Here is a 14202-nt window from a genome sequence, read left to right on the forward strand (position 1 = left end):
TAGATTTATTTCTTTTTTTCAGTTATTTATAAATGTCGTATATGTTTATAATGTTTAAGTCTACTTTTCCTCTTGCAGCTTGCTGATATGTTATCGATTCTAAATATGATTCATCTTCTAAATTTTTATGGAAGAAAATGTAATTAATGAATATTGGGATTTAGGATTCTGCTTATTTTCCGCGAAAATCACCATAGACTTGACGACTATCTTAATCAGAAATTAAGGCTCAGTCAATATGCAATGTTGAAGACAAAAAATCTATTATATAATCAAATATACAAATTTATTTCACTGTAAAATTATAACATAAATGGTACATAATTAAATTGTCAATATCAAGAAGATTTGGCTTTCCATTAACTCTTGGACTCTAATGGTTGCTCAGCCTACAATGAGGAAAAGAAAATGTGTATTCATTTAGAAAGAGAGAGAGAAAGAGAGAGAGATGCATTGCAACCTTCTATTTCTCTTTATATTTAGAAACGTTACATTTTAGAACATTTTTATTTACAATTAAGCTTATCATTTTCAGTACCTATGTATGCATTATGAATGTTTTAGATAAACATTTTTTAAAAAGTATTTTTTTTTGGGGGGGGGTTGGGTTATGAGTTTAAGAGGAACATTATAAATTGTACATTCATAAGAGTATAAATGTATTTAAAAATTGCACCCATGCCCTTGTCCCATAATTACCGTGGCAATCAATTTCGAGACAAAATAGACTAATTTTCATAAGAACGCTTTCATTCAATTTTTCAACCCATTGGCTCTTGAGAACACTTTAAAACAATATTATCCTTTTATAACCTCCGATATGAGAAATTCATTGATTTTTCCCCTGAATTCAAATAATTAAACTACATAGTTAAAATGAAAATGTTAAATGAAAAAGAAGTCCCTGACAGACTTTCCTGTAGGAATTTCCCCCTCCAAATCACCACAGTATAAGAGGCTTGGAATTAATAGAACAAATATCACAGCTGTATGCACAACTATTTATCTTTATTACATGTAATTTAACATAGTATAGTAATCCCAAAAATTTTTATTTGAAAATTCAATTTGTTGGTATCACTATTTTCAATTATTCTTAAAATCAAATTTTATTTTAAGAAAAATTTTGGGAGGATAGTGTTGTTTGAACATATTCAATATGAATGTGTTTTAGTTTGCTTACTTTTCTATAGTTTGACTAAAATATCACTGAAAAAACTAAAGAATTATATTGGAAAAAAGTGTTTTTGAAATTATGAGTATCATTGTTTCTACAAAGGTTGCATAATCGAGATTTTCCTTGAAAGTAAAGTTATTGATAAATTGGACATTCTGAAGACATACAGTATGTAAGCAGAGAAAAATGCTTCAATTATCACTTTGGTTTTCTTACCGAATCAGATACACATAGTTCATAAACAGTTAAATCGGAGGCGACATAAACTTTTGATGTCAGTCCAAGACAGCATTTTTTAGCTGAGCATAGATGGCGAGGCTCGGGATCTTTGAGGCCCCAAACACGGGATACACCAGCAGAACAGCAGATATCCCCCGGCATGCTGTCGTCACCCTGACTTGGTAGTATTTGACTTTTGCCCATTGGCAGATTATGTTTGTATGGGGTTGGCTGACCATACAGGTCGTTATTTGTCAGCATGTTAATGGCGTCTAGGTCTTGATTTTGTGATTCTTCATTCCTACTCATTAGAGGATAATGTTGATTTGGGTGTGGGACATTATTCCTGCCCATTCGTGGGAAATAAAATGCCTACAAAACGATACATTAAAGATTTTTTTTTTTTTGATATATTTGTTTGTTATCCAATTCAATAACAAGTTGAACAGATAAAGGTACTATCAATTTCCGTTTATCTTTGAAATATTTTTTTGTAATACTGTTTCCTTACCTGATTATCATTTCACTGATCTAATTGCTTCCATAACTTATTGATTAAATAAAAAGAACAGTTCAGCTATCTAATTTCAATAATAAAGTACATAGCAAAACAAGTACTCCAATCACAAAAACACATTTTGTGGCACTGAATCTGAAATTGCAAACTCAGATCGAAACCTTTTAGCTTTGGCCATGAATGTCAACTAAATTGTAACAATTATTGCATCAATTTGAATAAAACTACTAAACATATAAAAACTCTTCGCCTTTTTGCTATCTGCATTAAAATCTGAAATAGGAAACCTTCGTTTGATTAAATAAATCCAGATAACGGTTTTCTTTTTATCAACAAACTTGATTATTGTACAGTATTAAGTTATTACACAGCTTTTGAGCAATGGGTAACAGTAAAATAAAAAGCCTTATAAATTTACAAATGGAATTAAACCACATTGCTGAAGTGTTTAATTACTTAAAAAGAACAGCTTAGGAAATAGGACTCTTATTATTATTTGATGAGAAAATAAAACACACGATCAGCCCTTACAAAACCGGTAATATTACCATATTACCTACAAATAATTGTACATTTATCAATTTTAATCTGGCACTTTCATCTCTATTCTTAACAACGCTATAGATCAACATATTATACATCTCACATCTTATGATAAGCACTGTTTCTCATACACTGTAGATCGTTATTTACTAGAGCCTCAGATCAACGCCCCAAAGGTAAAATAAGACAGAAAGAACGCAATGTGCATAATTATATACAAACTACATGATCAATATTCTTAGGACTTTGAAGGAAACAAAACTGAAATTAAATAGGTATATGTTAGAAGACTAGATAGTGATCATTTGTTGTTTCATCCCCACCCGTGGGAACTTGCTACAAATCATGCATAAACTCAATAAGATGTCCTCATTAATCTGCTGTTGTCGGTTTCTTGATATAGCACGTCTGGGAAATCGGGAATGACATTGTCACTAGAAAAATCAGAGTCGTATTCATATCAACTATTCATGGGGTTCCGTGTATTCCTGACATGTTAAATATTTTGACTTCGGTATTACTGATTTTTCCCCTATCATTACATGTATCTTTCATAATAGTAACCGAATATTTCCAAAAACTGTAATCTTGGTTGAAAAAGTCATAAATCAGAATTTTCCAATAAATTTTCCACATAATTTTTTTTCTTGTGTAACATAATTCATTGAAAATCTATCGTGTGAGATATGTAAGAATATATTTTGAAAGCATTCATCACGGACAAACGAAAAACAATGCATGTATAAAGTTTTGTAACCTAGACATATCAAGCATAGAATTAAAACTTTTTATAGTTTTCTAGATCTACATACCTCTATGAAAAACCAAAAGATGAATGTATATATCAAAACTAAATCTGAACAGAAGCTTTAAATGAATATCATAAAGCTGACTATTATTGACAGAAAACAGTCATTTATAATATGAACTACTCACCGATCGGCCCATACGTGGGAAATAAAAATATTTCTGGAAAAACAAAATATTTCATAAGTAAATGGTAAGTAATCATAAGTACTGTATCTTGCGACAGTCCCTGGCCATTGACACATAACAAAAGGTAATAAAACAAACAATGTAGTTTTAAAGATTTTATTTAGAAAAAAATAATTACAGCTTTGTACATTCAAAACAGTCCTCTTCAATTTTTTTTTCTGAATACATATTTGTAGTACTTAAAAAAACAGAATAATCTCGGACTGGTATCAATAGTGTTTAGTCTTCAGATGTATATGAGACTATTTAGTCCCCCTTTTTAAATTATGATAACTTCATCTGCTTGGTTGTCACTGTCTGTGTTCAGTAAGTCTTTAAGTTTCCGAAGAACGTTTCGATCGACTTGAGCATCTGCCGACTTTATCATTTTCTCTGCATACTCTCTCTGAAATTTTTTAACATATTTCGATTAATATTTTTATTTTGAGAGCACTTTCCTGAAATTCTGTCAAGGGGTATTATACATCCAAAACATTATATAATTCTTACAATTCTGCCTTTGCTGTCTGTCAGACTTCGCTTTCGTCCCAGCCTTGGAAACTGGATTTTCCTTTTATTCACATAAACACCCTTAAAACACAGTTGTCATAAAAAATGAGTATACCTTCCATTTAAAATTTTACTTTTAACTGCTATTATTCATCTCTAACTTAGGATTCAGAAACTTTTTTTTCTTTTTTTATCTAATAATATTTATTTACATAAATTACCTTATTTATTTCAACTGCATGCATTGATGTTCAACATCTGAAGGGTGAAAAGAGGGCGGAAGTTCATTGAAAGGAATGGCGATCAAGATGGCGTCAGACAGGAGATAGAGAATTTACGCAGGAAAGCTTAAATGCTTCAGTGAAGAAATTTTACAAAACATTTGCTTACTTCACAACAGCCAAGGAAGAGAGCATATCCATGCAATTTTTGACATGAGTGCGCCTTTATTGTGCAGAGTTACCTGATCTACCTGATGGGATGTTAAGTCATTTTGGCCCATTTGTAAAATATCTAATAAATCATCGTTTAAAACTGGAAGAATTTCTTCAACATTAGATTCTGGGTAAGTGTCGAAATTCTGAAAGTTGTACAAAAGATACATGTTCATTGATATATTTATTTAGAAATAAACGTTCTATTTTTGTCTAGAAATGACATCTTTAGAGTATGCCTCACGTACCGTTGGCATAGTGGATCTCTTTCCACCCAAGCGTGGAAATTGTAAAGGTCTCTTGTTAACTTTCTGTGTAACACGGAGTAGATAAAATTCTTTGTTAACAATGCTATTTATATCAAAGGAATTTAATAAAAGTAAAATTTACATGTACTGGCTTTCTATTAAGTATTTTTTAATCAAGTTTAAAGATATGTTGAATAATTGATGGAAATAAAAAGCATTAAAATCCCTCGATTGTAAAATGTTTCGTAAATACAAAAGAAAAATGTTTTTATAAAAAAAAAAGCTAAAATAGAATATAAATAAGCAATATAAAGAAAATTAATAGAAAATTTCATTGAGCATGCGCTGTGCGTAAGTTACCCTCTGATAAACCTACATATTCTTGCGACCTTCCCAAGCGCGGGAACTGATATCTCTGTGAAAGGACGTCATGCACAGGTTATTTGTAATGAAAACCCGATTTTCAAACAAGACTGATGTGTGTGCATTTGTAGATGCTAGTCAGACATAGGCGTCTTCTGGCTAACACAACTAAATGATTCCCTAACAGAGGGATTGCAAATAGAGCTGTCATAAGCAAATGAGATTCAAACAGAAATTACAGTGACTTGAGGCTTCTAAACACCAATTCATAATATGCTATACAATGCATAAAAATGAGTTTAAAATCGATATGTAGTTAAGTTTTTTTTCTTTCTGTACATGTACATAAAAATGACAACTCTAAATTCGTAAACAGAAATTATATAACTTTTTTTCTAAAAGTAAATACATAAATTCAGAGTAAAACAGTGTATCTATTTTTTTTCTCACTAAATGCATGTTTTTTTTTGTTTTTTTTTGTTTTTTTTTTTTTTTTTTAATTTTTCAGCAAATGTAACTTGTTCACTTCTTTTTTAAAATACAACCTTCTAATAAACTCTCATTGAAATAATTTTGAATATGTTTGAAGTCTGTTCCCAATAAACAAATCATATTCATACAGAAGTTTAATATGAGTAAAAGTTTACTTACTGGTGCGCGCTTTTGTCGTAGAGTTGATGTTGGCTGAAATAAAAGGACTATAATTAGTTTTGAAAATAATCTAAAAAATATATTATATCCAAATAATATTCAAGTACATAAAAATATACAATACATCAACAGTTTATAGAACATAAGCTAATAGGCAAGGAGGGTATCGGGTAAGATACGTGTATACTGGCCATATCGAAATGTATTAATGTTTAGAAAAATTAAAAATATATGTCCAGCAAACAAGATATTCTAAACGAAGACTTCCGTTTTCGTAGATGATCTTTATATTTAGATGGACATATATGTATCCTGAAATAGCTGGGTACATCTCTTTCACATTTTCTTATTCAGGCGGGAGAAAAGGACAATCATAAATAAACTACCGATATCTTTTTAAATGGAATCATCTTTAACAAGAACTTTCAGCTTTAACAAGAACTTTCAATTTAGAACAATCATTTGTCAGTGAGACGTTAGTTAAAACATGAATTTAATGTGATTTGTTGAAGTGCAACACTCCAGAGAATCCCGCGCCTTTTTATCACCGAAAAGTGTAAAAAGCTTTGGTAAGTCCACGTCAACATTAGCCAGGATTCTTAAGAGAATTGTCTTTGCCGTCTCTTAATGACAAAATGTTCTTGCCAATTATCGCCACTAGTATACTGATGGAGCGGAAAGGATGCTAACCTTGCTTGTTTTTTTAAGGAAGTGGTGATAGTTCTGAAAAGTTGGCGGTTCTAAAATCATATTTCATTGTCACGTCGTGAGAAGAACTAAAGTTTTTTCTACAGGTTTCAAAGATATCTCATCACGGGTTGAACGTCCATGATAAGTAGATAACAACTGTCTACACAAAATTTCCATTTTAAACACCTCAATTCTTGTCGGCGTCCGTACAGAACAAAAAGTAATGAATACAAAATTAGTTTCAGACATTTCTTTTTCATCAGAACTCACAGACATTAAACATGGTTTATTCTTTATAAACTTTATAAAACGCATATAGAGAATTGATTGGTTGATTGATTGTTGTTTTACGTCTCATTCGAGAATTTTTCACTCATATCGAGACGTCATCATGTACCGGTGAAGGACTTCAAATTAAGACCTATACTCTGCACTCAGGACCATTGAACAGTGAGGATTCTTTATCGTGCCAACGCCTACTGTGACACGGGACCTCGGTTTTTAAGATGTCATTCGAAAGACCCGTGACTTTCACTTCTTGGTCGCCCGACCATCGGCTTTAATGTGACCTAGGTATTAGGTTTGACACAGCGCGGCGAAGAAGAATCGAACCTGGGCCACCCGATTACTAAGCGAACACCCTACCACTAGGCTATTGTGACCGGTCGTATGTTTTACTTTCTGATCATAGTTCGATATTTAATTATTAAGTTCTGTTGAAACAGCGTTTTTGAATAAGTTCATACCTTAGGAATGGGTAAATGGTGTTCGTATTTTTCAAATCCTTCAACATTATTATTATTATAACAGTAATATAGCAAACTTATTTCTACAACACAATTACATGTATTTCAGTGTGAATTCAACTATTTAGTATGAATTTAAATTTAAAAAGAAATCAAGTTAATCTTTGTAAATTTGTAAATAAATGGTATATAAATGTGATAGCAATTATGTAAAAATGTCATATAGTAATTTTGCTATTTACCGGGTGACAGCTGTAAATTTTGTACTTACAATATGACACAGATGCCGTAAATTTTATTTAAATATTATTTATTATCAAAATAAATATTGCAAAAAGTATCGTCAATATTTTGTTGGTGGTTTACAAATGATATGTATTAAGAATGTCCAGCAATTTGTTTAAAGAAAATTCCTCATTCAGTTAACCATGTTAACAGTAGGTTAAGTGGAATTGTTTAGCATAATAGTAATTTGGATAGCGGATGCAATTCTGAAAAACTGTAAGATGTTTGTTTTAAAGTCTTTTATATTAATATATATATTATTCATAAATTTTGTGAACAAAGACTTTGAACTTTTCCGGCAATTTCAACACAATTAATACAAATTGTAGGTGTGAGAACAAAACATCGGTTATCCAAAGCTTTATCCCGGCACTAAACACCATGTTTCAATAAACTAACACAATTATCGATTTTCCCTAAAGTATTAGAAACTTCATCTATTTACCCATATTCTGCACTGGAGGAGAATTTTAATCACTTCTCTACCTTTATCGAATACCTTATTTTTCATGATACCCCATGTTCGATCCATTGCTCAGTTGAGTTTAAAGAAATTATTAACTGTCAGGGAAAGTTGATACACCATTGTTAACATAACAAACCTTTGATTAAAATGATCAATAACTATTATTTTTAAAGCGCATAGTAATTTTTATTTGTGTATTTTCCCCCCATCGAATTTGTTAAACCAATGATTTTGTATTTATATGCTGTTGAAGTGTGGGCATCAACTTCTCAAGTATTCAGATTTAGAAATAGACTTTCTTGACCCACACCATGCTTCGTGCACTAGAAATTCTTGTAAAAAGTTTAATTGATTAACTTGATCCTGAAAGTAAATGTAGCATTCTTGAAAATCTAAACTATGATTCCAAGATGTCAAGTTTTTATTGAAGACTGAAGAAATATTTTGATTATATTTAAGTGATGATTAAACAGTTACAATGATCCAAATTATAATCGTCTCTTATCTTGAGTGGCTATGAAAGGATCTCTAAACATTGTTGACGTTATTCATTACTTGTTGAAGAACTGCTAGTCTCAAGTAACTCTAAGATTCATGACTACGCGAGTAAAGATTCACTTTAGTCACAAGGATGATATCGGCATCTGCCAATTGATACAATAACTAAAAAAAATCAACTTTTAAAATGGAAGAGTTAAGCTACGTCATTAACCACATAGCAGTTTGTTAAGGCCCGTACGAAGCTTTTTCAAGTCGGAAGAGGAGGGGGGGGGGCACAACCTAACAGGAATTTTTGACAAGCAAGCTAAAGAAAAAAGGGAGTCATCAGATATTTTTGAGGGGACACATCTATAAATTATCTTTGATTTCTATAGAATTTAGTAGCAAAATTATTTGGGGCACTCCCTCTATTTAACGACCCCGTCATTAATCAACAAAGAGTTGTACTGCTACTCCACATTTGTACAAAGAAAGTAGAAATCTATGATTTAACAGTACAGATTAAGATCTGTATATAGCAATTATAACAATAAATTTCCTGAGGGCTTAGCATAACATCAAGCTTGGGAATTAATATACTGGGGAAGGAAAATTAATAAACTGCAATTTCATCTGAGTATCCCCGGAGTCTTGTTAAATTCGATTTTAATAGTGAGCTTGATTTAATGTGCTTTAAATTTTGAATAGCATTCTGTCCAGGTTTTCGAGAATGCATTGCAATTAAACCTTTTACAAAGATATTTGCTCTGGGGCATGATGTATTGTTAAGACTTTCATTTTCCATGTCTTCTAATGAAGAAAAAGGAGTTGATTATTGAAAATCCATTGATTTGCTTTACTGTTACCGGGGAAAGAAATAATTCATTTTAATCAAGAGATTATGACGATGTGAATCAAACAATGAGATCGGTTGACTTGTTATAGGTTTATTTGAAATTGGCTTTTAGCTATGGATCATTCCAACATCTTCATATATGAAGTCATTTCGTACTAATGATAAATTATCCTATTTTCTATGCTTCACATTCTATACCTACTATCATAAAGTATAGCTATTTGATATTTCACATAAAATCAAACTATTCTGATCATTCAGATCTGTGCCATTTTTTGTATTAAATCTATAGGAATATCAATACAGGCATTATTATCTTTAAAGTCTTAAAACTTTAATGGAACTAACTTCCTAATTATCAATCTATAATACATGTGACTTTGAATATTTTTTGAATATAGGTGGAATCTAAATATTTTGTAGTTCATTCTGTTTAGTTATTCTTGTTGGTGTATGATTATACATGTATCTTTCCCAACCGTTCAAACTAAATAAGAACGTTGTCATAGATTAACCATCACAAATATGTTTTTTTTTTTTATAATGCACCGGAGTCAGAATGAAACAAACAGACAAAAAGAACATTGAAAAATGTCTTATTTAACAGACCATATGCTAATAATTCAAATCTTTTGCAAAATTGAAAAATGATATGAATTTTTGCACCTATATACTTATTTGTGTTCAAGACCAATCCCCCGTGACTTATACGCGACGAGTATGTGATTTATTTTAATACGTTTAAGGTCACTGCAGTTCGCGCTTCAGAAAAAAAAAAAAAAACGCTAGGAAAATGTCTTTGAGTAGACAGACCATATATCTTTGGCCATTAGTCTACTTCAGTAGCAGGGATTCGTTATTATCGAGAACTGTTAACAGTGTTGGAATCTCAATTTGCAATGACAAGTTACCAGAAACATTTCATTGCTCCCAAACGTTCACGTGCATTAATAGAAATCAGACATAAAATGTGTAACTGTTTCAGATAAATGACAGATCATCTCTTGAAAGAAGCATATGAAGATATCTTCAAAACATTTTTTCACTCTACGAAGAACACCATATCAAGATGGTATGGCTGTTCAGGGTTATTTGCATATCAGATACTGATGTCCATACATTGATCAAAGTGATTATTACAAGATTCATAATACCTATTACACCCGTACACTTGCATTAGTTTGTCATTATGTAGAATAGAAAAATAACAGTATACTATCAAATACAATTTAAAAATGTGTATAGGACGATTGAAAAATTCTGAGTGTGATAGAGGATAATAAATGTGTGATCTAACTTTCAAAATCAATCGATAAGAAACGTAATTCCCATTCTATAAAGGTATCAATTCGCAGATTTAATTATAAATGCTAGAAATAAAGATCTTAACTGTGTTTGCAAATTGGTTATAATTGTTTGATTAGCTTGCTAATCGCAGAACATTTGCATCGGACGCAATCATCGTTAGAGATCGTAGATTCTAATTATATCTGAGATACATCTTCGTCTAAGGGACAGTGTTTATCCGTTGACAATCACCTTTCTCTCCAGCCGACATTCAAGTCATTAGTCTATAATCACGTTCATGTAATACTTGCTTAATACCAAGATATATTGAAACTGTCATAGTCCCCATGACGTTAAGACAGGGACTAAGTGAAGACTTTGAAACAAATGGTTTCGATACATGGAACCAAATCAGTAGGTTCATAGTCACATTTCAGTTGTAATCCTTGCTTTCAAGATCATTGCATGATTCTTTACATCTATTTCTTTCCAACCATAATTTAAATCTGCTTCTTCCTCACAAGGCCCTTAGGAATCTCCATATTGTATTTTTTCTTTCAAGAATGAGGAGCAAATAACGCCATCATTTTACCTGAACCTTTAAGGAATACTTAGAACATTACACCATAGGGCTATTTCTCCTCAAATACTTCGAGTACATGTACTTTGGAATTTAAAGATCAAAAAGTTATTCATATATTTAAAAAATTGCTGAGAATATTTTTAAATCAAATTATAAGATCAAGTACAATAACAGTTAATTGTCACTAGATATTTTGAGCATTTATAACTAATGCAAGTAAATAGTATAAAACCTAGAAAATATATATAGCATTATCGTTATCATGGCCATTTTAAATGTTAATACCATCTGTCAGACAACAAAATGTCAATGTATACGTTAAGAAATAACATTAAATTTAGTTGTTTAGCATAAACTAACGTCAGTTGCATGTATTATGTCTATAAGAACGTTAGCAGATGAAATTTCTTTAAAGCAAATCTAAAACTTAAATCTATACACCAATCTTAGTACTAAATCCTTTCTGGGTAAATTTTCTAAAGTTTCCGGCAATAAGTAAACCACTTATTATAACTCAGTATCACCTAACATAAATTGTCTGTCATTTTTAAAGATTAAAAAAGGCAATCCAAAAATATTGTAAGAAAATTCAGAGAAAGATACCTAGTCTTATATTTGCTTACAAAAACTAGATAACAAACAAATAAGAATACGATAATCCTACCTTTGCCTCTGTGTTTGAAAGCAGGACAAAAAGAAGTATAAAAGATGTAATCCTGGTCACTAGCATGGTTATGTGTGCTGCTGTCTGTCACTCTTGGCCTGTTGTAACCCTCTGGAAGCTCAAAGCAATTTCTAGCAGACAAATACTTCTTGACCACCCACCTCAGAATTCAAAATGACGTCATAAATTATTTAACCACGTGACAAATTTGACAATGTTGAAATCTATATGGAAATGCCATATTAATATTTAATTGCAGACGACCAATCAGGAACTCGATACAGATCTTATGGCTGGAACACGATAATGATTTCCAATGTCTGTTTAAGCATTTAATAACAATCTCTTCTGCTTCCACGTTTTCACAAAATGGGATATTTGACAACTAAACAAAATAAGTGATTGGATTTTTTTGGTCTCCTGCAATAGTGATTTGAGCACGAGGTGTAAACATGGACATTAAAATAACGTTTGGTCCACTCTCTTCATTACACACTAGTAAGAGCAATCAAGAGAGTTCTACAAAAAGAACCAAATGAACGGTGTTCAACACAGGCATTATATAGGTTCATTTCAAGCTCTACTTCCATCAACAAGGGTTATCTTTGAATAAGCAGCTGCTTACATTGATGCATGAATAGGAAAAAGGATAGTTAATCCAAAAGAAATGTCTTTAAAAATCTTTAATACTATAATAAGAATTAACAAAACTTTTTATACTGATACTTCTATCTATTTTGACTTTTGCCCGAAAATTTCATTCAGATATACCGGGTATATATACTGGGTGCAATATTATATAAAATATTAAAATACACACAATGTTGGGTCTTGTCTATCGCCGCACGGCAAGAATATTCGACTCATTATGACATTTCTCTTCGACATTCATTTTGATTCTGATGATACATAAGATTTACGTAAAAAGGAATGGTTTAGAAATATCAATTGGACAAAGTTCAAATAATTCTATTACTACAGCTCAAAACAAGACAGTTTATTGCAAAATGGCAGTAAATACTATTAAAAAGAAGCACATGAGAGGTTACAAAGATATACAAAGGTAATATGAACTGAAAATGAGTACCGAAAAGTAACGTTATGACGACGTCGGTAGCATTCTTGCCATGCGGCGATAGACAAAACCTAATGTTGTATATATCTTAATTTTTTTAAAAGCATTTTATATAATCGAATGAAATTTTATATATAATATCTAATCCATAGTGATCATAACTGTTGAATTAGTTTTTAAAAAACATCGCCTCTTTATTGTTAAAAGTGCAAGAGTAATACTTACTTTATGTGAACAAATATGATCATGTCTCTCAGGAAATGTAATCTTGGCTTTAAATTAGTAGGTCTCTGTACAGTTAGATTTTAATGCATTGTTCATTGACCCCAAATCGTATAATTCTAATGCAGATAATTTATATGGTAAGTTCATTACATAGAGTAGATCACACACTTACTTGCTTTTATATGTAAAAAAAAAAAATCTGCGCAAAAATGCGAGAATTCCATCGGCATCAAAAGCAAGTTTTTGACTTGCCTAGATGGCCTATCGGTCTAGCGCACTGTTCCTGTACTGCTAGGAGTCAGATTCCTTAGGTCGAGAGTTCAACCCCGGGCTAGGGCTGAAGTGGGTATCCTTATAAAAGTTGATTTCTTTGTGCTTTCTTTATCAATATTTCTTCACCTAGGGCAGTTATGTTAGTTTAAGAGTTGTTGTAAATTGTGCTTTATAAATAAAATTAAATTTCATTACAATGTGTATCGGTAACGATCCTCTAATAAAACTAATGTCTAAATAACTGTATCTCACTTCCATTCTCAATGACCGTGTTGTATAGGGCGGTGCCGCGAGAATTCCATCGGCATTTAACTTGCCTAGATTGCCGAGCGGTCTAGCGCACTGTTCCTGTACTAGGAGTCAGATTCCTTAGGTCTAGAGTTCAACCCCGGGGCGGAAGTGGGTATGCTTATAAAAGTGATTTCTTTCTGCTTTCTATATTAACATTTCTTCACGTAAGGAAGTTATGTTAGTTTAAGAGTTGTTGTAAATTGGGCGTTATAAATAAAATTAAATTTCATTACAAAGTGTATCGGTAACGATCCTCTAATAAAACTAATGTCTAAATAACCGTATCTCACTTCCATTCTCAATGACCGTGTTGTTTAGGGCGGCGCCGCGAGAATTCCATCGGCATTTAACTTGCCTAGATTGCCGAGCGGTCTAGCGCACTGTTCCTGTACTGCTAGGAGTCAGATTCCTTAGGTCTAGAGTTCAACCCCGGGCTGGGGCGGAAGTGGGTATCCTTATAAAAGTGATTTCTTTCTGCTTTCTATATTAACATTTCTTCACATAAGGAAGTTATGTTAGTTTAAGAGTTCTTTTAAAATGTGCTTTAAATTGAATTTCATTACAATGTGTATCGGTAACAATTCTTTAACAAAGCCTATATATGTCTCAGTCGAAACTTCTCGGACCTTTCCGACAAGCGGAAA

The 14202-nt window shown here is 31.8% G+C and overlaps 2 protein-coding genes across 3 annotated transcripts; both read right to left on the minus strand.

The window, feature by feature from the left end:
- Positions 1-264: 264 nt before the first annotated feature.
- LOC133205708 (uncharacterized) lies at positions 265-11873 on the minus strand. Its single transcript, XM_061341568.1, has 5 exons — positions 11695-11873; positions 5638-5670; positions 3393-3425; positions 1394-1768; positions 265-389 (listed from the first exon to the last, which is right to left on the minus strand). The coding sequence occupies exons 1-5, from the start codon at positions 11758-11760 to the stop codon at positions 360-362; spliced, it is 537 nt and encodes a 178-aa protein (XP_061197552.1). The 5' UTR covers positions 11761-11873; the 3' UTR covers positions 265-359.
- LOC133205709 (uncharacterized) lies at positions 3464-5234 on the minus strand. Of its 2 annotated transcripts, XM_061341570.1 has the most exons (5): positions 5000-5234; positions 4624-4686; positions 4405-4521; positions 3942-4022; positions 3464-3837 (listed from the first exon to the last, which is right to left on the minus strand). In XM_061341570.1, exons 2-5 carry the CDS (start codon positions 4630-4632, stop codon positions 3712-3714), a joined length of 333 nt encoding a protein of 110 aa, XP_061197554.1. In that variant the 5' UTR covers positions 4633-4686; positions 5000-5234; the 3' UTR covers positions 3464-3711. The 2 variants fall into 2 exon arrangements, with proteins under 2 accessions (XP_061197554.1, XP_061197553.1); XM_061341569.1 differs by lacking the exons at positions 4624-4686; positions 5000-5234 and having other exon boundaries at positions 4405-4610.
- Positions 11874-14202: the final 2329 nt, after the last annotated feature.

The sequence above is a fragment of the Saccostrea echinata genome, unplaced genomic scaffold, assembly GCF_033153115.1.
Source record: "Saccostrea echinata isolate AGI-Se365-2 ecotype Australia unplaced genomic scaffold, CSIRO_AGI_Sech_v1 ptg000054l, whole genome shotgun sequence".
Classification (NCBI taxonomy): Eukaryota; Metazoa; Mollusca; class Bivalvia; order Ostreida; family Ostreidae; genus Saccostrea; species Saccostrea echinata.